Source organism: Python bivittatus, unplaced genomic scaffold (genome assembly GCF_059951505.1).
Source record: "Python bivittatus isolate LINGU-HERP-01145 unplaced genomic scaffold, Pbiv_v1 ctg000670_np1212, whole genome shotgun sequence".
In the NCBI taxonomy this organism is placed as follows: Eukaryota; Metazoa; Chordata; class Lepidosauria; order Squamata; family Pythonidae; genus Python; species Python bivittatus.
This window is the reverse complement of record NW_028277094.1, coordinates 10,468,380-10,493,578: the sequence shown is the minus strand read 5'-3', so window position 1 is coordinate 10,493,578 and position 25,199 is coordinate 10,468,380. Positions and strand designations below refer to the sequence as shown.

The following is a 25,199-nucleotide window of genomic DNA, read 5'->3' as shown; positions in this document are numbered from 1 at the left end:
CAAAATCCCCCAGAACCAAGTTTGGTTTCAGAGATTCAAACTTTCCTGGGTGCAGAAAAGTTTCCACATGGCAGGTTTTTGTTTTAAAAAGTGCCAGCAAAGAAGGCGCGCACGCGAGAGAGAGAGAGAGAGAGAGAGATGAACGTACTGTTGCTGATTCACAGTCCATCTTATCGAGCCCAGCTTTCCCATAATGGAAAATGAAAGAGGATTCAGATAAATAGGCAACTTTTCAGCGTCTTTTTTTTTTTTTCCTATGACCTACATAGTGCTGCTGGTTTCAGATTGGCTAAAACTCCAGAATATTTCTACAACTTAAGTACACACCCTCAGACGCTTCTCCAGCATGGAAAAAGCTGCTCGTAACCAAGAAATTAGAATATGTCCTTCCTTTTCTTGCTTGGATGGGGGAAGGACTCACAGTAGTGAATTATAGCCGTGATGCCGGGAAGGTGGGAGGAAACTCATCATGCCAGAAACTCTCAAGGGCATCCTGGACTGGAAGATGTATTTCAACACAAAACCCTTGACATTTTATGTGATGTGGGGCCAAAGACTTTTCTCGTGTTTGTGCCAGTTGACATTCTCGCTCATTCCACCCCTAACTGCATGAAGATTAAAATAAAAATAGGAGGAGCACCCTTCCAAGATATATCCATGTGGGACAGACAGACACACACACACTATTTCTAGACTTCCAGCTGGTCCATTTTTGTCTCAGTAGAACAAAAAGTGTATTTTAGTTTATTCATCTAACCTTTTTTGGCAGGATGCTCTATGCACAAACACAACAGAAGCGAGGGTTGCAATCTGCTTTAATACAAAACGTGCAGACTCACACACTGCTCTACATGGCTTGCTTTAAGCACGGTGTGTAGAATGCTAAGCCTCGAGCCATGGGTTGCAAGTGACACTGGTTGGATTTGCACAACTTACTAAGCCAAAATGTTTCAGTGTAGCTTGTTGAATGTATCTAGCACAATTTAACCCATGACTTAAGGCTTAGTGTGGTGTGTGAACCCAGCCAATTACAAGGTAGTGAATAAACCAAAAGAAGCAAACACTGGTTTAGATGTATAAGCTCCATCTCTGACTTACATTCCAGAGTCTTTATCAGAATTACAGTCAAATTATGGAGATGAACACTGACTAATATGACACAAATATAAAACCAAGTCAGATACTTTCCTTCCCCATCTCACAGAGAGGAGGAGCTCAAACGTTTTGGACCCCAATTCCCATAAGCCATAGGAGCATGACCAGGGGATACAGAACTGCAGTCTGAATTCAACACTGTAGGGCACTAAGCAGCCCATCCTTGTGTTAGGATCCCCCACTGCCAATGAAGCAACCCATCCCCTTGGCCAAATGTTGTAGTCCGCCTTTGAGATTCAAATGTTCGCAGGGCGGCTTACAACACACAGCAGAAGCAAGGCTTGTGAAAGGTGGTGCTGTGCTCTTGGATCTCAGGGCCCACCAAGTCTGGAGGTTTGGGGTCCATGCGGTGGTTCTAGAATGGCGACACTCTGGGACAGGCGACACTCAAAGCCCGCGGGGCTGGTCCAGCAGGAGCCAAAAAGTGGAGATGCTGTTCCTCGGGAGGAGTTCCCATGGCAACCGCCCAGCCCGGGACTGGCAGTTGGCTCTGGAATTCCAGCATCCAGATAGAGAAAAAAATTCCAGAAATGGCCATGGGAAATTGCATCTCTATTTTTTTTCCCAAGAAAGCTCCAGAGATACCTCTGTGTTGAGTTCAATTTGACGGGGACTTCACCTTTCAATGTATTACACCCATGATGCTTTTAACTGCATCCTTCACAGAGGGCTATTGCTGATGAGCAGGTCCAAAGCACATTAAGTCAAAGAAATAATTTCCACCCCAGATGGCTATTTTAAAGAGTAGGAAACCTTCAGAATTCAGTTTGTCCTTTTCTCTCTCTTGGGTGCCCTGTTTTTTTTAAACCAGGCCCAGGTGGTCCTTCGGTTCTGATTATTCTGCAAAGCCTCTGGAGTATTTTCAGGCTAAAAGGATCTGAATACATGATTTGAACTGACAGAAACAAGTTACAGGAACACACTTCATAGGAACAGTTATTGGCTTTTATAGGAGATTAGTCATCCTGATCATTTGGAGTAAAAGAGAGGAATATATATCAAATAATTAACGCAGCCCAACCTCATAAAAGAAAGATGAATTTTCAAAGTGCCTCTGCATTTCACTATCTCTGATTGAAAACAAAAATCTAAATTTAAAAGAAGGCAATCGGAACTAGTTGAGGATCACTCCAACAGATATACAACTAAACTACTTGGGGGCGGGGAGGGAATAAATAGGCTATGATTTGGCAAGAAAGGACATTTTTGCCTGAAAAACATCCCTTTAAAGAATCTGAATCAGAAACTTCTTCCAATTAAAAGGAGACAATCAGGTGGACACATGACTTTCTCCTATGCACTTTGCATGTGCTTAGAGGCACAGCATACTTATTTCAACGCTTTAAAATATTAGCCAAAGCTAAACCTCCATGTTTTCGCATTCAATAATTCTTAAAAATAAAATTGGGGGGGAGCCCAAAAATGTATTTTTCATGCTAAGAGAAAAGCAGTACGCTTTGCCCTTAAGGGAAGGATCTGCTGATATACAGACATTGACACAAAATACTAAGGACCTAAATTATTGATCGAGCTCAGTAGCCTGTTTTACAGTACAAATTAGTGTTTCTCAACCTTGGCCACTTGAAGATGGGGGGACTCCAACTCCCAGAATTCCCCAGCCAGTGGCTGGGGAATTCTGGGAGTTGGAATCCACCCATCTTCAAGTGGCCAAGGTTGAGAAACACTGGTATAGACATTCTAACAATCACAATAAAGTCGAAGCAGTTTATTCCAAATTAATTATTAAACGCATTGCACATAGTGAAAAGGAAATCAGTTTAACAGAATTTAACAGAAAGAGGAGGAAATCAAATTTAACAGATTGCTGAACTAACGCCAGTGTATCAATTACTGCCGAATTAAAAGAAACACACATTTTTTAAAAGCAGTAACCCATTTGCAATCCTTTTAAAAAGCTCCCCTTCTGCCCCAACAAGATAAAGAAAGACAGAATTCTTTAAAGCAGGCATTCTGGTTTAGCTACTTCGCACGTTTGCTGGCCTGGAAACTTCCTTTGGGTGTCAACAAGCGATGGGTCTCGCCTCTAACCCAGAGTGAACCCAAATCCCGTTGGAGGCCAAAGAAAGTCACCCCAGACAGACTTACCAACTTGGGCCACGCTTTCAGTACCACTTCTGGGGTTAAAGAGAATTCCATTTCTTGCAAAACGGCCAAATACTTTTCATAGGGGAAGAGGCTCTTCAGGCAAAGAGATCCCTTAAACCAAATGTAAAGATCTAAAATGGATTTCTGGAAGCCGCAGAGAGCAAAAGACCCCAAGCAGGCTTTCCCAAAGAAGACGAACAAAGATCAGATTACTTTGAGCTGGAAGGCATTCAATTTAAACAAACCCCGTTCCAGAAGGAGGAGCTCTGAGTTAGACAATTGTAGAGTAAACCAGGTTGTGCTTTAAAGCTACAATCCCATTTCTGCCAGTAAGTAAACCCAACACAGCAGCACAATCAGGCTTCCTAGTAAATATGCACGAATAAGATTGCACTACCCTAAAACCTACAGTAAAAACACCCTTAAAGGCACCTATTTGGGGGGGGGGGAGATTTCTCACCAAGACGCCACATTTCAACCGTCAGCTGTGTGCAAGATGTTAAGCCTGCAGGAATGTTATTTAAAATATATCCAGGTTGCCATTAGCCACATTAAAAGAACATGTTAGAAACAAATCAGTGTAAAAATGGCTAATTTAATCTATCTGTTTTGGTTATGTAGAACAGCAGGTAGATGAAGACACATTTTTGAAATTTTCACACGGCCGCTAGGATCTTTGGACTCTTGGTCCCCCTTTGAAAGAACAAGTACTGAAAACTTCAGAAGGTTCGATAGATTATTCCCAAACACTACAATTTAGGGATGAAATATTTTCTAACATCCAGGGCCTTTCATTGATTTTATGAGGACCTGCTGAAAAATTATCTAATAGATCCTGGGCAGATTCTGCCTTTCCTATAGTTTTTTTTTCTTTCAATCTTCTGTATTGAGTCATCTGTTATAATTATACAATGCTGTTCTCCATTTCAAATTATAGTATTAGCTGTAAATCTATTTATCATGGGCCAATAACTAAGCACAGCACAGATGTGGAATAAAAACATCAATCAGTGCCATAAAATGCTACCATCAACTGTAAAAATCTCAACATAAGGAGCTCCTAGACTGTTGTCTCTCAACCTGGACAGCTTTAAGATGAAGTCTTAAAGTCTTCTTAAATTGAAGTCCACACATCTTCAAGTTGCCCAGGTTGAGAAACACTGTCCTAGTCTAAGAGGCATGTAACATATATTATATTACTGAGGACATCCCCAGGGTGCAATCAAAAATTAAAAAAAAAATCACAATCACACCAGTGACTGTGAGATTAAGACCTCACTTTTTTAAACACATGTACGATGCATACAAAAAGAGAACTGAAGCCTTCAATCCTGTGGCTGCAGTCACGATCTTGATTTTTTTTAATCTCCCCCTTGCCCAGTATTAGTATTAATAGCACTATGGAAGTTGTTTTATTGAAATGAAACTAGGTAGACAAAGGCTTCTATTTGCAGTATCTATTCTGTAATCTTAAAAGTTTCAAAGCAAAGACTAACTCCAACAGCTATACAGACAGGGTCCTAGAAACATTTGGACTTTATCGAGTGAAACTGTTCAAGCAACCTATTTAAACTAAGCCCTATGTTAGTCACGCCAATGATCATGCAGGAATAAATCTTAAAGCTTGGTGTGATTCAAAGCACTTTGGGGGTGTATCAGTCCTTGCAGATCATGCATGTCTCTGCATGCGTCTCTCCTATCTTAAAACCCTGATTCTATGAAAGGAGTCATCTACCACAAGTCCACCTCCTTTGGGCAACACTTAATGCACGTCCAAACAATTCCCTCTGGGCCTTGAAGTCCATGCCCTTGGCAAGCCTCTCTAGAAGAACCTTGGGAGCAGGGTTGCCTTGATCATGCCATAAAAGGGCATAAATATTCCAGTGTGGAGACAGATGGACAAACAAAGATCTCTATGTCCGGTAGCAGTGCCCAAACCTGTCCTGGTTTTGAAGCTAAGCATGGTCAGACCTGATTAGTACTTGATGAGAGACAGCTATGGGATACCAGGGGTGTGGGCTAGAGGGAAAACTCAGAAAAATCATCTTGGAAGGCAATAGGAAACCACTCTGTGTGGTTGCTAAGAATACTGCATGGATCAGTGTCTCCAGGAATTAAGCTCAATTCAAAAGTGACTTTACCTTTAAAAGTTTTTTTTTTAAAGCTTCTCCCTCTAATATTGATTAACAGCTGCATTTTATTTGGCAACCATCCTGACCTATGTCCCACCTGTATCTGCAGCCTGGAGTCTGGTTAACTTCAGCAAACTATGATGTGAAACGACTACAGGCTCAAAGAAGGTTGAAACTCTTTATTTTTTGTCTCCTTCTCAGGAAGGAGGCAAAAAATCAAGAGTTTCAACCTTCTTTACAAGAAGGTTTTCTTTTCTCTACAATTATGAAGATTTCTTTCTTAGGAGGGAAACAAAAGGAACTCCAGAAACTTGATGGAGGGGACACTTTGCACGGCCAGGTAATTCTAAATCCAATATCCAGGTTGGATTTCCCCCCACCAAAATGGATTCACACCCAGTAAAACAAATGTTTCCCAAGAACTAGAAAGATAAGAAAACAATTCAAAGATAAGACACACCACATGTTCCAAGAGTTTCAGTTCTCAGAACTGGGCTTTTAATACAGGAAGAAGAAAAATGCTGGCCAAACCATTTCCTTCTTTTAGTTTCACTGCAAGGCTTAGAAAGCATAAAAGTCAGACTCCCCCCGCAAAGCTGCATAGCCCAAGTTTGTCAGTGTACCACCACATCCTCTGGAAGATAGTCTCCTGATTGTCAAGAGACTATTCCCTTTTGAAGCAACTGTCCCCTGCTTAATAGTTTATGCTGTTGGGAAAAATCTGAGTTCTGAAGGTCTGCATGTTTGGGTGGACCACCTGAACCCTATGATTCTCCTACCTACTGGAGCAACAGAGATTACCTTCACCATCCAAGGTAGATGGTGCTATTTTGGGTTCAGACCTACCAGGCTCCTAGTGGCCCTTCTCTGGGCACAACCATTTTGTCTACACCTTTTCTTAAACTGTGAGATCTGCTTTGAAAAGATACCAACAATCAGGAAATTATTGGAGGGATAAAAAGTTGATGGCTGTGTGTTTGGTAAATGGTGGCTTGAGAGCTATCATCAGCTGGATCTACACACCACGCTAAGCCAAAACCAAACCAAGAGTATTACGGCCTTCCACAATATGTGAAAATGTGAGTAGGTTTAGACCTAATCCTAACTGCTTAAACCTGGGACTAAGCCACAGGTGGATCCAAAAGGGCTTATTTCTGACCAGAACAACCAGGGTTGCAATCATGATGGTGCAAGAGGAAAATCAGTGACAGAGACTAATTGGACAAATGATTAGAATTTATTAGGGAACTGAAAAGCAGGAAGTTAGCCACTTCAGATGCTTCAGTTTTTCATAGCAACCAAAGTTGAAGTAGCTAAACAGAATAATGCAAGAATAAAAGGCAGGAAATGATATGACAAGAATTGCTGTTGTTCCTGAGCCAAAATAGCTTTTTCCTGCACTATTTTTTTTCCAATTTCATTTTCACTCATCCCTTCTCTATTCTTGCAGTTCCAAGAGTACTTGCTTGTTGTGGACATAAAATACAGCAGGGCTTCATATTACCAGGAAACTGTTGAATAGTTATACGTACACTCTGCACTAATTATAACACGTGTTGAGTTTTGACCTGTGTGAATTCAGTCACTATGTTTACAAATGAGGATTTACAGCTTCACCCAGCCAACTGCAGTTCACTCCATGAATCAATCATGGCTTAGATGATCCCAGATTTGCGACCTGACTACACCCTACATTAACCAGACCCAGGGAAGAGGTCTGGTTTGGTGTGCAAACTCAGCCAAATGAGGGTTTATGGCTTAGTATAATGTGTGGCTTATCAACAGCCTATATTATTAACCTGCTAAACTGTTTCTGGAAAGGTCTTAGTGAAGAATCTGGGAGCTTCTAATGGTGATGTTAAGTAGTCTCTTGTCTAGGCAGTCTGATTAGACAAGAAATGGTGTCAAGAATGATGGATTTCAAGAAACAGCCTATGATAGTCCATAAGGGGCTGAAGAATCTTGATTTGTTAAGGATGGAAGTTATTGATCATTCTGGGAAGTGCCACAATGGTGGAAGGTGAACCAACCATCGAGTGCCCAACTACTGTAGGAGGAGATCTTAAAGTCCTTGTGAAGGAACTGGCTGAGAACAGACATAAAAGGGAGGCAGATTTGCTGACAGTACCAAAAAGGGTCACTCCTTTGAGAAAGATCTTTTGCATTTGCCTGTGGGAGATGATCTTATGCCATCTGTCTGCACTGACACACTACCTCTCTTTGCACAAGCAAATCAGAAGTTGCAGAAATCTCTGAATTATCCAATGTTCTGTCCTCCAACCCAGTCCTATCTAGTTGCACCTCTGTGACTTTTCACAATCTTTTCACAATATTTAAACAAGGAGGGCCAGAACTGTGTTTTCCAGATTAAATTCCCAGCCGCAGGAGGCATACTTCGGAGAGTCCTTGGAGAAGGGCTATTGCGCAAGACCCTTCCTTAGCTCAAACATTCACAGGGATAGGAACTGTAGCCATGACTTTCAGAGACATCTGCTTCTTGGGAGAAAGAATGTGGCAGATCTACGTAAAATATCTAAAGTCCAAAGACAGCATACAGAAAACATACTTGTAGTATTCACTGGATTAGGTTCAGCTTGATCGCCAGATGAAAGTTATCCAAGTCCATTAGAACTAGGAACTTGAAGGTGATAAATAAGAGATTCCACCAGAGCAGTCACATACATTTCCTCTCAGAGTGTGAAACCAAGGTGAGAATACGCAGAAATGTATATCTTTTTAGTTGATAAAGGAAGGAAAGGAGTAGAAAGGTAATTCTAACATTTGAGTGCAGATGTAAAGAGAGAGAAGATATTCCAATATCCACATTTGGAGAAAAACATTTCAATCCCTTTCCAAAAGTAGTCAAGAAAGGTTGAGATGTGAAAATGATCTTCAGGGTTGACGAAGGCTATTCTCAGAGTTTTGGAAGAGTTTGCTTCCTCTGTTTTTTTTCTTTTTCTTTTAATCAGCAGAGCCCTCACCTAATGGAACCAAGGAGCATTTTACTCATAGGGTTGGGAAAATGAGAATTTCCTTTGAGGCCCCCAAAGACTCTTTAGTACTTACCACTAAAGTTGGTACATAAATACGCTGATTAAAGGACACCAAGGTCAGGGCTTTGCAAAGGATGTGACGATTAAACTGGCATTCTTTCATTTTCCTTGTTTATTCATTTTCATTGTATTTATATGCGGGAACCCAAAGAGCTTTCCCCTATCCATTTTTCCCCATGACCACCCTTTGAGGTAGACTGGGATGAACGATCCTTCCTAGCCCCAAGTCACCTGCCGTGATGGACGCCGGATTCAAACCTGATCCAACCCCTAAGCCGCTACCCCATGCTGGCTCGACTCACTTTTCTCTTTCAGGGCTGGTTTGACTGCTACATTGGGGGTTCATAGCAGGGCGTGGATGTCGAAGGCTCCAAGTGAAGAGTTTTACCCAGTGCAATTGTCCTCTGTGCTAAAAACCCTGCTAAGCACCAGTTAATGCCAGTTAAATATAGTATGAAAGTTTTGCTCTTTATTGGGGTATCTTTCCAGAGCAGCATTTCTCAACCCTGGTCACTATCCTTTGCCACCCAGGGGCTATCAAACTGGACAACAGCTCTCATCTGTCCCAGCCAACATGACTGGGATTATAGGATCTGTAGTCCATTGGAGGTGGGCGGCTAATCTATTTAAAGAAAGAAAGAAAAATAAAATAAGCAGGATTCTCTGTTTCACCCTATGCTAAATGGGAGAGGCACATTCTGGGACAACCAGGGAGACTTTCTCTCTCTCTCTCTCTCTCTCTGGGCACTGATACCGGATATTTTGGAATCTAGCATTATTGGCCTTCAACCAGAGCACCAGCAATACTTGGATATCTTCTGAACCCAATTCCAAGACACATTGCTCCAACCTTGGCCACTTGAAGATGGGTGGGTGGACTTCAATTCCTGGAAGCCCAGCCAGCCAGGCTGGCTGGGGAATTCTGGGAGTTGAAGTCCACCCATCTTCAAGTGGCCAAGTTGAGAAACACTCTTCCAGAGAAATGATGAATATCACTCTTTGACATTCACCGATTGGGTGCACTCGCCAACCTGCATTCCACGCACGCAAATCTTTTTCCACACTTTGCTTTACGCCGCCTCCTTGCATTATCAGCAAGCTGCGTGGATCAAGATCTGGGCTTAGCTTTCTGAACACCCATGTTTTATTAGCAGCAAAAAAGAACAGGAAGTAAATGTCACCAAATTCCAGCCAAATTCAGTTCCTGGTATATTCAGGATTAAGCCAGATGCTACACTGAGTTCAACCCCATCAGAAGCCCCAGCTGGCCAAGGGGAGCCCCCCCACCTCCCCCAATCATTGGCTAACTGCAGAGTAATGAGTAAAAGAGTAGTAGCGTTAATCGTAAGGGCAAAGTTACTCTCTTACTGGTGGGAAGCTGTTCTTAGCACACCACACGAGGGAACTAATGTTTTGTTTCTTCATTTTCATTCCTTTCTCTCATTTATTCACTGCTGAAATGCAAAATTCCTGATTTACTGCCATTAAAAAAAAAACGAAAAACTCCGTGCAAATAAAAGCACAGTAAAAATCAGATTCTAAGTTGCCCTGAGCACCTTCCTGAAAGGCAGGCATGACTCAAATCGGCAGGGGTGTCTGCAGGGTGCAGTCAAAAAAGTAAAGATGGTGGCCACAATTATGTAACTGAAGCTCCACTTTTTTATGGGCATCGTGATACATATTTTCTCCCAACGGTCTGTGCGTTGTGGTTTTTTAAAAATTTTTATGTGCCTTGTGATATCTTTTTTTTCCCCAAAGGTATCAGCCTCTGCTTTAGTGTTCCACAAATAAAAGCCAACTTTTCAACAAATGCCTCACTTTATACAAGGCTGCACATGAAGGAGCAGATGAAATGCCAGTTAAATATAGTTTGGAAGTAATTGCTGGGTCTCTTCGAGATGATTATGCCTCAAAAAAAAAAAAAAAAGTTTTATGCCAAACTGTCTCTTAAGTACCCCAAAGAACATAACTTCCAAATCGAGCCCTGGATCTGAGCATAATATATAAACATCAACTATTTCAACATCAGACATCTTGGCTCTGAGAAATTGACACAGTACTTTTTTCATTGCCATTCCTATCATAGTTATAAAACTCCAGCCAAGAAAAGAGTCAGTTCTGGGTGATTTAGGGCAAGAGGAAAAACAGTCCCAATCCAACTTCCCAGAAAAACAGAAGAATAAACTTCACACTTTCGGGAAATGATTTTAGACCGCCATTTTCATTACCAAAAAGTCCCTAAAATCTGGGACTTGTTGCTTAGGAGGAGCAGATTCCTGCACTGATTTCCCTCAGGAAAAAAATTGGGTCCAGCCCCAGGAACAACGTTAAAGGAAGCGGGATTGGGTTTGCTAGAGCCTAGGACAGACCCCGAAACCATTATCTTGCAAACAGCGAAGGTGCCAGACGTTGTTCCATGGCATTGCAGCATTATAAAAGCCTCAGGACGCAACAGGTGTCCCAGAAACGTTTTCTTTCGGCAAACCTATTTCTGCTTCAGTCAAATTTTAGAAACTGGGAAGAGGACAGACTATACCGTGTGCCTAACATACGTATGTCCCCCCCCCCCCTGCCCTCTGGCTGTTCCTGGGTCTTGTAAACTTCCTTGTGAGCTGGTCAATAAGTAAGAGCAATGCAAAATCGGTGGCCTAACAAAGCAAAAAATGGGACACCTTATTACCCCCCCTTCCTATTCACTTACACTTCTGAGCAAGTATTTTTTTAATGGAACAGGCTGTAAAGACAACAGTGTGATTAGAAAGGAAACTGGATGAACGGAGCTTGGGTTGTACAACTTCGGAATAACTGAATGTTGGGGGAGAGTAAGAAACTTCAATGACCATCTTAATGTTTCTGACCTCCCCCCCCACCCCCGTGATGCCCCTGCATGGTCCCCAGATGAAATGGTTTTTAAAATATTGTCCGTAGGGTATCTTTCCAGTAACGCCAGGAGAAAAAAGACTAGGGCAAAGGTATCCTTGATAAAAGTCTATAAACAAAGCGGTTGCAAGAAGTCACCCCATAAATACTTGATGACCTGGAGATTACAACAGAATAACAGAAACAGCCAGCCTGAAGCTTGAGGACTTAAGTATATTGTAGTCTCCCGCAATGGAGAATTTTAACCTGCCACAGATGGAAGGTGGAAGTTGGTTGCATTTCAAAACCATTTTCGAGGTAGCTCGAGACTTATTGGTCAGTTCCAGATGTAGACACTGAATTGCAGAGGGGCCTGAATCCTACTTGAAAGCTATGAATCGGTCAGATCTGACCGATTCGTAGCTTTCAAGTAGGATTCAGGCCCCTCTGCAATTTTACCACGCAAGGCGCTAGTCCTTATGGCTCCCAAAAGTATGGGCTAATCTCCAAAGCCAGCTCTGCTTGGCTTCTAGGACAACCCAACTACACAAACACGTGTCTTGAGGAACATGCAAAGTCCTTCGTAGACGTACACCTTACCACAGCCCCGTGAGGCAGGCCAAGATCATTATGCACGATCTCCCGACAGGAGTTGAGCCCAACTGCAGAGAATCTGCCCATTTTAGTGAATTTATGATGCGTTACTTTGAATTTCCTTTGTGCGAGGGAAACTCTGGAGACGCCAGATTGGATTGTCTCGTTTTCAGGTTTGACTCTTGTTTTATCTAACTTCTTTTCCCCTTGAGGACTATTTTTTTTTGCTGCTTTTCTACAGTGCACTCCTCTGGGAGGAAGCATGATATAAAAATCAGACCAAACACTGATTCTGTTTCTCCCACTCACGAAAGGGTGTGGTGTCCAAGGCAATGGAACTCCTATGTGCATAACCCCGGCTGCCTAGCGGGAATGATAAAATCCTGGGACAAATGGAGTTACAGGAGGGGGAAATGGTGGTACGTTTTTCCACCCAGGCCTATCTCTACTTCTCCAATCTCCTGTTGTTGCAAAGCAGCCTTTCTCAAGTTCTGCAGGTTTCTGTTTATCTCCCCAGGGTTAACAGAACCTGGAAGCCGGTGAAGACAGACAGGGCTGTGCAAGATTCGGTTGCAGGAAACGTCCATCTGTTGCCTCCTAACGCAGCCGAAGGGCCTCTGTTGGACTTGGCAACGGGGAATGGAACAGGCCCAGAAAACTAACAAGGGGGAGGCGGGTAGGAAGTGTTTCATCTGGGAATTGCTGCTTTCAAAATATGGTTTGGTTTGCTTTGGAACGGCAGCCAAAGTTGGAACCCGTGCATCAGTGGGCCAAGGGTAGAGCGTCTCGGGCAGAGTTTTGCAACACCCCAATTTTGCTCCCGGTGCCCAGGAAAAGCTTTTCGTTGGGTAGAAAGTTGTCTACAAGGAGAACTTGGAAGCAAAACCTTCTCGCCCAAACTGGGTGAGAGAAGAGGCCGAGAAGCAGAAAGCTCTGGAAGCCCATGGAAGAAAGCAGCATGGAATTGGGGGGCGGGGGGGGGGTGTAGGTACAGAGGAGGTGAAAGATGAACCTAATTTGGTAGGGGAAGGCCAGACCCCAGAAAGGCGAAAGATGCCAGAAGGAAAAGGCAGGAGGAGCCCAGCACATGTGCTGTAAACATCTCCTGGCTAGGTAAGAAATTAATCAAATCAGTCTTTATTGTGGTCACTAGCCATCCCAAAGCAAAGAGAACAGTGGGCCTAATGATGAAACTGAAAGTGACAGAAGGTAAGTATGCCATCATACTTTGGAAATGCAAGGAATTGTAAAACTGGACAGCTTCGCTCAACAGCCTGAGGGTAAGACTGAAAGGACTGAAATACACCACAGGGGGTAAACATCAAACAGAAATGTTGGCTGGAAGAAAATTTAAAGGTGAAAAAAACATCACTTAAGAGGTCAGTGGTTCAGGAAACCAACAAAAAAAAATAAGTCCGTGCCATACTTAGGGCTAGTTTAGAAATTAAACTAGCTTTTAACCTCAGACTTCGAGAGGACTACCCGATTCTTAGGCGGGAGCAAACAACAAAGCTTAACTGAGTGAATGCACACGTTACCTTTTCTGTTGCCTATGCTGGGGAAAGCAAGGAGGGTCTGGCCTTCTATGGGCTAGCCGTAATAATGAAAAGGTAGAGTCTGCCAGCATCTGGAGGATCGCAGCTTTCCTGCCAATGGAAATGCCATTCTCTGGGGAAATTAAACGGGAAGCGGTTCACAATTCTTGCTCCCCAACCCTTGCCTTATCTCAGGAGCAGCTGAATTTGGGAAGCGACATTGGACATGTCATGCTCTGAACGTGGCGGGATGGTCCCTGCACCATCTAAGCAAGGGACACTGATAGGAGGCAAGGAAGACCAAGTGGCACAAGTGGCATGTCTCAACAGACTTTGGATATTCCCAGAAACTTTCTGGAGCCAACAACTGGGATGAAGTTCAACCACACCCCTTCTCATCCTTAAAAACAGTTTTTGGGTTTAATTTAAGAAAGACTGGAAGCCATTTATTGATTTTCTATATGAAATAGAACAGAACAGAAAGGTTATAAAGGAATGAATGTAATATTATTATGTGATCTGTCTTTTAGTATAGGATTTTATCAATGTTTTACTCTGCCATTGTTCACTTAAATTTGCTGGTCGTTGACCAAATAAAGACATGTTCTGTTCTTTCCTTCTTTCTGTATGAAATTGAACATAATCAAATAGTGACATATGGGTTCGATGATTCATTACAATAATAAACTATTGGGAAAAGTAGAAGTTATAAAGTTAAACAAGGTTGTAAGAAAAGTTCTTTGTATATATCCTTTGCAAAGGAAGTCAGAAGTCACTTTGTTAAATGTTTGTATGTGTATTTTTTCTTGTTTCTCTTTTCTTCTATTTTCTAATCTACATTTCTACTATTTTTCTCCTTTTGTCATTCTTCTATTTCTCATACTTTCACTGTAATCTTTTTTTTTCTCGTTTTTTCATTTGTATATTATGAAAAACAAAAATAATTGGAACGTAAAAAAAAAAAGTTTTGGGGTTATCAGAAGCGGCTAAGGGATCTTCTGAAACCTTGCAAAGCCCTAGATGGCCTCCAATTCTTACATTATACTTTGCCCCAGTTCACTGTATCCTGGTTTGCTTGAAGACACCAGACATGCAACACACTGACCCAGAACACAATGTTACTGCTCAACCAATGTGCGTGGGAACTAAAGCCACAAAGAGGCTTCCTATTACTTTGAAATTAAAAAGTTCTTCTTGTTACTCCTGCCTTCCATTAAGGCTGTCTTTTAGTTCTGGCAGCTGAGTATCACTGCTGGTTGAAATCCAGCTGTTTTATAACTTTTTGGAAGTTTGTTTACAGGCCCTGGGAGTCCCAGCCAGAACACACACTTTTAAATCGAGGAAATGGGTGAGAATATACAGTGGTGATCTGGCTTCCTGTCAGCCAATTAATTAATTCCCAAGAGATGTGGCAGAATTGACTGCTGTTGCGCGGAGGGAGAAATTAGGACAAATCAGGACATGCCATTAAATGCGCCAATATTTATCTTGGTTTTGTACATATGTGTTGGAAATGGGTCCCTCCATCAGCAGAGGGACTACCTCAAGAGTGCCAAAGTCAGTTATGACTACAATATTACAATATATATGGATTAAGTATCGAAAGTTGCAACACTAGCCACACAGATGAAAAGTTCAGCTAAGGAGCAAATCTTTTTCCAGCCTTAGAAATAAACTCCATTTTTTAATATATATATACATCCACACTGGCAGCACTTACAGAATATCTGGCATTGCTATAAAGGCTTACCGTTTTTCAGTAATGCATGCCATGACCGAATCATTAAATCACACATAATTATATCATGTATAATTTCTGTATTCTATAATTTTGCAATGGTCTTCCTGCCCTGAAGACATCTGGCTGTCATCTGTTTTAACATTAAACCTCAACTTAAATCCCCCATTAAATTATAAAATTCCCCCATTGTGGGGAGATGGGCAGGGACAAGTTAAATAAATAAAATAAAAATAAAATCAATCAATCAATCAATACCACTGATTCAAATAAAAAAATAAAGGAAAGAGCCATTTTTTGGGGGGAAATCAAGATGGGTGCATGTGTATATATCTCCTTAAAGGGTGACATAAATTTATACAGGCCGATCAAAAGGAACAGGTAACAAGCTACATCTGTGGACTCTCCATAGCTGGCGGCCTTCAAAGAATGAAAGGCTAAGGACTATCGCTACTCTGCAGGCGTTATTTTCTCCTCTTTCCAGGAGCAAATGAAATCGAAAAATCCAAACTTCTCTGCATTGCCTAACGTGCCTCACGGCAACTTACTCAGCATCAGGAGGCTGGAAAAAGGAGAGTTTTGAGTTGTGCATGACAAAATAAAAGCAGCGGGTCTGCCCTAAACAAAAACAAGTAGCAACGGAGTAAAAGTAGAAAGTTTGACAACAGTTACAAATGTCGAGTCCTTTCCCTGCGTTAAGTCAGGTTGGCATTCAGCGGTCCAGGCTATTTTTTTCTGCTTACCAATCAAAATAAACATAAGAATGCTGCAAATTGAACCCAGGGCTTTTGGCCCACAAAACCAGCCTCAGGACAAGGGATCTCCGTCCTATTTTCTCTCTCTCGCATGACACCCCCTTCAGGAACAAACGCTACACGGACAGCAATGCAGCACGGCTAATAAAACTGCCCCACGGATGGACTCTGGGAAACCACGCTGGAATTAAAAGAAGGAATTCTGATCTCGGGAACAACTGAATCTTCTCTGGGCTGTCCTGCCCCCCCCTGTGGACGGGGTGCTTGATGCCAGAAGCACACCCCGCAAGCAGACATTTGCAAACAGATTGCTAGAAGCTTCACCCACCCCGCCACCCACCCCCGATAGGGGTGTGTGCCTTTCTGAGGTGGTTCTCCGGCGTGAAAGTTTCTGGGGTTTTTAAGGCAACAGCCCCCCTGGGCCAGCTTCAGGATAGGGGAGACCAAAAAAAAAAAAGCAAAATGCAGTTTTTGCATTTCAGCGGGAGAGGAGAAAAGGGACAGGGGAGAAGACTACTGGTGTATCCTTCCTAATTCTAGGCAGCCTGGTGGCGAGAGCAAGCTCATCTCCCTGCAAACAAAGAACTAGCTCATCAGGTCTTCATGAAGCCCTCGGCCTGCTCCTGAGGGACTAGCTCTCTGTTTGCAGGGAGGTGGCCGATGAGGCTGCTGTTCCTCTAGGAAGGGAGAACACCGCACCTTCTGCCCTGTCCCTTTCCTGTTCCTCCCCCTGCTCGGATGCAAACACCCCCAGCCCCCCCAAATCTGTCACCAATTCACACCGCTGGGTAACCCCCAGGTCTGCCTGTGCGGGTGGAGGAATCTCCCTATTTGCCCTTCCCCAGCCCGGGCCCTCCTCTCAACCCCTCTGCCCCCATGGCCCGGGGGGGGCGTCTCTGGAAAAGCAGGGAGTCCCAGCTTCTCCCCGTCTGCTCCCTTGGAGCCAGGAGGAACAAAAGGACCGCCGCCGGCGGGGGGCGCGGCGGGCGAAGGGGCCAATCCCCGCCTCGGCGCCGCCACCCTCGCGCTGCAACCGCGACGCCGCCACGGGGCTGCCCCCGCCGGGCGCGCCAAGCCGGGGAGAAGCAGAGCCCAGCCCAGCCCAGCCCAGCCCTGCCCCGCGAGCGAGGGAGCGGGCAGCCCGGCCGGGGCGGTGGGCCCCGAGCAGGAGCGCGCGGAGGGGCCGCGGGCAGGGAGACGACCCCCGGAGAGAACCGCCCCCCGCCCCGGCGGAACTTACGAAGCGCTGGAGCTGCCGGCGCAGCATGGTGGAGGTGCCGCAGCGCCCGGGGGAGCGCAGCGGCGGCGCGGCGCGCAGTGGCGGCGCGGCGGGCCTGGCGGGCGGCGCGCGCCCAGCCTCGGCGAGGTCGGGGCGGCGAGAGCCCCGCTGTGTCGAGCGGCCGGGCGCCCTGCCTCCGCTCGGGCCGGGCTCGGCTCACCGGCGGCGCGGCGGCGCGCTGCCTGCTTTCCGCATCGCGCCGCCTCGGCCGCCTCTTCCCGCCAGCCGCAGCCCCGAGCGGGCTCCCTCGCGGCAGCGGCAGCGGCAGCAGCGGGCCGGGCCGGGCCGAGCCGAGCCGAGCCCCAGCTGCGCCCCTGCGCCGCCCGCTCAGCCTGGCCGGAGACGACTGCTGGGCGGCATCGCTGGAACGGCGGCGGGGGCGCCCGGTGGCCGTCGAGAAGGGCGGGCTGCCTGGCCCGGAGGCGGCGGCGGCGGCGGCGGCGGCGGCGTTGTTGTTTCGGGAGGCCGGAACGCCGCCCTGCGGGCTGGCCGAGGCGCAGGCGGACCCGGCCGGCGGAGGCGCGGCTCCCCGCCCCCTCCCCCTCCCCCTCCCCCCCACCGGGCGCCGCCTCCTCGCCGAGCGCACGTGGCGCGCCGCTCCCCGCCCGCCGCTGCCTCGGGGCGGCCCCGCGCCTTCCGCCCGCCCCGTGCCGGGGGCAGCGGGCGCGGTTCCCCCCGGTCGCCCGGCGCGCCAGCCCGCGCGGAGGGGCCGCTTCGCCCGCGGCCGGCCCTTGCCCAGCGCGGCTCTTGGGCTGCCGGGCGCGCGTCTCCTGCCCCCGCCCGGCGGCCTCTCCCCGCCAGCGGCTCCTTCGCGGCTTCTGCGCGCGGGGAGGAAGAGCGGAAAACTGCCGGGCAAAGGCTTTATTCTCCGGGCGGTTCGGCGTGGGGGAGGGCGGGGGAGCCCCCGCAGCTCTCGGGAACAGCCGTCTCAACGGAGGGCTGTGTTCAGTTCGGGTCTCTTCCCCGTGAACTCTTCCAGGCGCGCAGGCACTCGCTGGAGTAGGCTGCCTACCTCGCAGGGCTGTTGTGGGAAGAACGGGCCGGGGGGTGTTATGAACAGAGCCTGGAGCATCCGGGAAGGGAGGGGGTAGGAATCTCGCGAGTAAATAAAACTCATCCAATTGGGCCGGGGGTGTCTTGCACACTGGGTGAGAGGAGCCGCAATAAACCCAGCTTGCACGCCTCTGCCTCTTTTACGCACCACATCAGCAGATTTTCCAGCTGATAGGGAACTGCGATAACCCCACACCCGTTCACCTGCTCCGCCCAACTGCGCAAACAAACACTTGGGAATCTCATACTTACCCTGTCTTACCTGACCCAGACTTTAACTGCTTGCCTCCTGAACAGGTTCCTAAGGTTTCTGGACCTGAGCTGAAACCAAAATGCTGCAAAGTTGGATCTTTCCCGAAAGGGAGACCGCTCTGCAAGGAACCACTCACCGAATGCCCAGGGGTGGGAAGGCAAATGACGCTCTGCCCACCATCTGGGAGGCTCAACTTCCATTCCCCTTCAGCTTTCTCTGGGCAGCGGGACCCACTTCCAAAGCCTTCAGCTGCAGGAACTTCGTTTCATTTCTTAAATTACATTTTGTATTCCCCATTTTAATTGCGTGTACCACCTTAGCTGGGTAAACTCAAGTTTCTTTTGAGTTGAACTCAGGGCCTAATAATTTCATAGCCAGCTTCACGCTGTTTTCTCAGCAACAGCAGGGAAGTGGTTTGCTATGGCCTTTCATATTCCAAGACTAGCCCTTTGTCCTTGGATTTCCTTGTGGTCTCCCATCCAATTACTAATCAGGCCTGAGCCTGCTTAAGTTCCAAGCTCAGACAACATCAGCCAAGAGCTGTTACCTGCTGGAACCTTCAGTTGGCTAGAAATATGGACCGCGTGTGAAATACTTTTTCATTAATTAAAAGAAAATGGCAGAAACGGGGGTGGCCGGGGGGAGAAAACGGTGAGTGGCAAATGATCTGACTTCTAAGCTTGCGCTAAGTCTGGGGCCAGGATTCCACAGCTCGAGAGATTGTTCCAGAAAGGAAAATCGCCTTTCCAACCGGGGGGGGGGGTGTAGATTCTACAACGAGGACCCAAAGGATTAAAAGGCCTTCATTTTTTGTCCTAAACACAAGCTGATCAGGAGGTTGGCCTAAGTGGAAGAGAGAAAGTGGTAGGAATCTTTCTCATTATCTAAGGTTTAGAGGGAAACGCTCTTTGGAAAATTCACAGGTGCAAACAAAAGACTCCCCCCGCCTTTTTTTTTTCTTAAACACAACCCACCATTAAAACAGGGTCTGGAATGCGACAAGGGTCAAAAGTTTAATTGGGATTTAAACAGGAGTACACAAAATAATCTTGTCTTTTTGGAAGAAAGGTGTTAAAATGCTGATCTCTCTGTGAATTGCAGAATGTAGCTTCCTCGACTTTTGCAAAGGAAGATTGGCTTTCGCCGAGTGCAAAAAATGGGTGGCCGGGATGAAAACCTTTCCCAAGGGACTTCTTCAGCCAGGGAGGCTGATGAGCAACGAACCCCGAAATACAGACATTGCCCCTCCAGCAATAAACTCAGCTCGACCCCCCAGCCCCCAGGAAGATACAGAAAACAATTCTCCAACAGCCTGAGAAGTAGAGAAGTGAAAGCATCTTTTGCATGGGAAGAGAAAGCCCTCTGCAAATTTGCACGGTAGATTTCAACGCATCCTTATCGGGACCAGATGGGCTGGACTCTTCTTCTGACCTCTGGCCCATCCCAGTGGCGGTCTTGTTTTGCTCAGAGGGACCTTGGCCCTTGTAGTCATTCCACCTGCGTTGTAGGGTTGTAGCTCCAGAGGGCCATAGGCTGGGAGCAGAGAAACACCGTCAAAGGCTGAGGAGTGCCTAGGAGGAGCGGTAGAGTGAGGAAGCAGGGATAGGAGCCAGATCAAGAAGGACAACCTGCTAGCACAGGGTTCCTCAACCTTGGCAACTTTAGGATGGGTGGACTTCAACTCCCAGAATTCCCCAGCCAGCATGCTGGCTGGGGAATTCTGGGAGTTGAAGTCCACTCGTCTTAAAGTTGCCAAGGTTGAGGAACCCTGTGCTAGAAGATGTCCTGCTTGGGACCTTCTCAGCCCTCATCATGTCCTGGTTTCCCTTCTCCTCCACTGGGCAGAGATTATGCTGTCAGAATGTTGTTGAGAATGCTGGGCGTGTCATGGATTTCCACGGCAAAGTCGCTATGAAGTCAGCATGGGGAGAAGCAAAGGCTAAGGGAACCATGACCGGCTTTCCCGAAACTTTCCTACTTTTCTCCATCTTTTTAAGGCCACACTTATGTCAAGGTAAGGGACCTTGAAAGGGGCAGGCAGGCAGTGAGACTGATCTGCTTGGCAACCACAAAATGAGCTCCTAGACCACTTCAGGTCTTCAGATGTTCTAGGCTTCAGCTTCCAGGAGGCATCCATCTTCTCTGGAGACAGGGGTGTCCACAGGATATGGTCAAAAAAGTCAAGATGGGCCCACAATGGTGCAGTTGAAGCTTCACCTGTTTTTTATGGCTGTTGCACATATTCCCTGCAGATACCCTTGTACTGAATGAGGAAAATGGAGTTAGGATGTATGTAGCCTGCACGTCGCTTTTGACCAGATGTGAGATGATGTGTCATGGCTTCCTTCCCCCAAAGGTTCTTGGGAACTGGGTCTTCATTAAGGATGTGGGAGTCCTCACTATTGGAGCTCTGCTAACACTAAGAAGGGGGCTGCAATCAGAAATCTTGGTGGGAGACCATCAGAAGCCCCCTGTAAAGCCCATGTGATTTTTTTTATAAATTCAGACAGCTTTAACAAACTGGCTGAATAAATGCTTTGCAATCCGAAGATTCAATTCCCAACATCTCCTAATATAGCAGGAAAAGATTCCTGTTTGTAGACATTCCTGGGGTGGATGGGGTATCATCATCACTCAGGAGGATACAGCTTCCTATGGTTCCCAAAAAGAAATGCATCATGGTAAGACGTAGCAGATAGCAACATTAGCTGGGCTCAGAAGCTAAGTAGGCTAGGACTAGGTTAGTTCTTGGATGGGAGACCATGAGGAAATTCAAGGCTATGGCTACTGTAGGAAGTCAGGAAGAAACCACTTCCATATTGTTGCCAAGAAAATTGCACACGTGCCATGATGTGTCCTCCATGAGGTCAACAGAAATTGAGCTCCATTGGAGCGCATCTTCATTTCTGTGGCCAAATCAGAATGGTCCACTGGAAGAGCACAATGCCCAGAACCCCCCTGAATGTTCATCTCTGGAATGGGTCATTTGGTGGATACCTTGGGGTAAGTGTAGAAGGGAGTCCCATATCTCAACACACCCCTTCTCAGACGTTCAGATCTGCAGGAACAGCCCTCTTAAAGATGTCCCTGCATTCAGAACTCAGGAAGAAGTCGTCTTCTTCACTGCTTCCAGCCAGTAGACTTGGTTCCCACCTTCTCCTTCAGCCAGGTCTTTGGAAATGCCTGAAGAATTATTGTATCCATTCTTATGTTTGGCTGTTTGTCATGGTTTGTATTGGGTTTTCAGCTGTTGGCCAGCTAGAGTCTGATGGATAGAAAAGTTAGTCTAATGGATTAACTAACTAACTAACTAACTAACTAACTAATTAGCACTTCTGCTTCCAACCAATTGTCTCTTGCTAGACGACTCCATGGAAAAGCAGAGACTCAAGCAAGACCTGCTCATAGGCCTGATGTGTTTGTTCATGATCCTCTTGATCTTTCTAATCGTTGGATGCATCTTCCTCCACTTCAGACTGATCAGTAAAGACATGTGAGTATGAACCCACCCCAACAGCTGTCTGGAGAAAGGGTGGGAACCCAGCTGCTGTGGCTTATGGAATAAGCCATGATTTAAATGGCTTAGATGTAAAATGACTCAGCTGCCATTGGATAGCGTTCATAGCACTGAGGAGATGTGCCAGAGGTCTGATTAGGTATGAAGAAACTTCTTGGGTTCCTTCATTCTGAACCACGAGGACTGGAAGCTTACTTGACATAGCTTTAGCTACAGAACATCTGCTTTTCCTAAAACATTCCCAGATTCAGTCTCTGGTCAGGAAAAAAAAAATCTGACTGTGCTCTGAGTCAAAATTCTCCAAATGTGTTGGGACATACTTCTGACTTGTTCATCTAGGATGATCCAATCCCATCTCAACCTCATTGGAGGAGATTAAGTTGGAGAAGGCTGCTGATTGGCTGGCTGGAATGGGGTGGACGCATTAGTTCATCTGTGAGCACAGAGTTGCATGTCTACCTGCAAACAGCTGGGTTTGCCCATCTCCACAACCAAACTAGAAAGCAGTCTGGTTTTGCCTTTGCGTATGCCATGGGCTGGGCTATTGTGGTCTGCAAAGCATGTCTGATGTTGAACACATCCAGAGAGTGATGGTTTATTTAATAAACCACAGTGAAGCAAACCTTGGCTTAGCATAATAGATTACCTTGTCTAACAGGATGGAGGCGGCTTTGATTCTGCCTACTTTGGCGCCATTGATGGGAATGTAGCAGGGGAGGCTGTCCATGTGAGGGCCCTCTGGATGAAGACATCCTTCCCTCTACTATGCTTGGAGTTCTGCAGAAAATGGTATCTTATTGAGATGTTCTTCCTCCTCTTGTCTGCCTGAAGGCCCCTGAAGGAGGAGCTGAAATCTTACGCCATCCAAACCCACCGTGTGGAGACCAGAATCGTCCTCTCTCCTTCTCAGACCAACCAGTTGACTTCTTCTGAATGGACGGCAGCCCAACCACCATCCCAGGAACCAACACCCGTGGAGTCCAAAGTCCAGAGCACCACATTGCCAAAGCCGAAGCCCCAACGCAAAAGATCCATCAGCCACATTTATCAGAGCAATTCCTCTGAAAGCATCCATTTGGATGAAACGGGAAGCGTCTACTCACTGGAGCATTTCCAGTGTTTGTACAGCTCCTCCTGGAGTGATTCGAAGGAGTCCCTCATGGATTGGAGCTCCCAGGATGAAGAAGGTGGGGGAAGTAATGAATCGGGGAGCGTGGTGCTCTGTGCCATCCACCAGATGTGATGAACCAGAGCGGCCATTCCTGGGAGGCTGGCGGGTTGGCTTTGCTTCCATGGCTGCTGTGAAAGCCACGGATCGAACTGGGGGGGGATCAGCACCTGCCGTACATCGAGCCCAAACAGCCCTGAATCTATGGCTGACCCCACCCCTGCTAATGCTTTGGAGGAGTGTATTGGAAGCCAAACTTCGTGACATTTTTTTTTCCTTTCGGAAAAAGGAACACAGTCATAGGAAGACTCTGAGATGCTCCTCAAAGAACGGAAGAAGGACGGGTCACTGTGAGTAGAAATCTGGGATTAATTTCTAATGGGGCAAGGAGGTGACTTATTTGAGGAACCAAAACGAAGAAACAAAAGACTGAGGAAGGGAGGGGAACCCTGATTAATTACATGGAAACTAATGATGGCAAGCGAAGTTTTTTTTTTAACCAAAATCCAAATGGACTTAACAGCTACACCCTTAATGAACAATTAATGGTAACCAAGGAAGGGGAGGCTGATGGTTAACAAACAAACCAAGAAGGAACAGAAGTGTCAGCAAACAGCCTTATCAAGGGTTACCGTAATTGCCGTTTCGGACGCACCATCCTGTCTGAAGAGCCTGCAGTTAAAAATATACATGAACTATCCTCCATGTTCCTCTTTGCGAACAGTAAAAACCTATATTCACCTCTTGCTTGGACAGATGTCTTGTTTCGGAAGCTACAATGGGAAAAGGAACGATGCCTGAAGAAATCAGATGTTTGGTTCGGGCATCATTCCTTTTCCTGTTCTGCCAGTGCTTCAATAACATTTTGGCCTATTTTAGAGTTTCAGAGGCACGCCGGGTGGAGAACTGCATGCCTTACGCTCCTTTGCGTACATTTTAAACCCCACAGCCCCTCTCCAAAGGCTGCACAGCTGAGCCACATCGGGGAATGCGGATCAACCGTGGCTAAGGGCTTTGACAACAGTCTCTTCCGTTACTTTTTCTTTTCCTAACCAAAACTGCCAAGTCTCTTATCGGCACAATTTGCTTCACACAACGAAACCTTGAAGCTTCAGTGGGGTTTCCTGTCCTAGCATAGATATTGATTTACGTGTCGCTTGATCCTAACCCCTGGAGCTCCATAATCTATGTGGACGCCGGTGGTTTGCATCCCTAAAAACATCCAGACACATTAAAACTCACAGGAAATCCTACAGCCGTGGCGGATGCCACAGACACACGTCTTTGGATTTTCCTACGTTTTGGCAGGTTTTGACGGTTAGTGCCGGAGGCGTGTTTTGGGAAAAGGGTTAAAAGAAAATGGGAAAATAAAAATGGAATGCAATTTTAAGGCAGAAGGTGGACACTAGAGGGTGCTGTTTTCTCAGCCTGATTAAAACTGGCCGGGATTGGAAGCTGGGCTGAAATAAATCAGGACTTTGCGCGGATGAAGCAAGAGGTAAGGGAAATTCTCCAGAGGTGACAGGCTTTTCAACAGACATCTCCAAAATGGCACTCCCTCTCTTAGCCAGACAGGAGTCGTATAGGCCAGCTGCATTCATTCTGCCTACCTTACAAGGTTGTTAGTAAGATGCAGCACCTGGAAGGAAACGTATACTGCAAATCTAATGCATGCATTTGGTCTTGTCAGTGGTGACTTAACTGTGTCTTAATGCACTCTGGTAGACTTCAGTGTGGGATGGAGTTGCATTCGTGATGAAGCTTCTGTTCTAAAGACTTTTTCATCAGATTTCATCAGATTAATCACCAAACTTCTGTGAATGATCCACTTTAATCTGATGAAGTACTGAGGTTTCTGGGGAGAGGGTTCTGGTGGGGACATTGTGGAAGATTAAAATGGCTACTTATGGATCACAGAAGACGGGAGGCCTACCTAGTGTACTCACCGAGGCGCGAATCATCCTTTGTGGCTTCATGGATCATTCAAAATTTAAATGGATTG

The 25,199-nt window shown here is 46.1% G+C and overlaps 2 protein-coding genes across 10 annotated transcripts in view; one reads left to right on the top strand and one right to left on the bottom strand.

Moving 5' to 3' along the window:
* The window catches only part of ATP11C (ATPase phospholipid transporting 11C (ATP11C blood group)), a 62,770-nt gene extending 45,306 nt beyond the window's left edge, over positions 1-17,464 (bottom strand). For 6 of the 9 annotated variants that reach the window (XM_088151603.1, XM_088151602.1, XM_088151599.1 and 3 more), the window contains exon 1: positions 3,262-3,438. In XM_088151603.1, coding sequence (XP_088007729.1) covers positions 3,262-3,312 — 51 coding nt within the window. In that variant the 5' untranslated portion in view covers positions 3,313-3,438. Of the gene's footprint in view, positions 1-148; positions 185-3,261; positions 3,439-17,167 lie in introns of those variants that run through there. The other 3 variants (XM_088151596.1, XM_088151595.1, XM_088151597.1) reach the window with 3 other exon arrangements.
* Positions 17,193-23,937, top strand: LOC148214434 (uncharacterized). The gene is made up of 5 exons (XM_088151510.1): positions 17,193-17,201; positions 17,284-18,205; positions 21,876-22,005; positions 22,861-23,216; positions 23,487-23,937. The coding sequence occupies exons 1-5, from the start codon at positions 17,193-17,195 to the stop codon at positions 23,498-23,500; spliced, it is 1,431 nt and encodes a 476-aa protein (XP_088007636.1). The 3' UTR covers positions 23,501-23,937.
* Positions 23,938-25,199: the final 1,262 nt, after the last annotated feature.

Bases quoted from the DNA above. Each gene is read 5' to 3' on its own strand.
- LOC148214434 (XM_088151510.1), top strand. The intron at 18,206-21,875 runs GTAGGCTGCCTA...GTCTCTTGCTAG, and splicing joins GCGCGCAGGCACTCGCTGGA to ACGACTCCATGGAAAAGCAG. The intron at 22,006-22,860 runs GTGAGTATGAAC...GTCTGCCTGAAG, and splicing joins AGACTGATCAGTAAAGACAT to GCCCCTGAAGGAGGAGCTGA.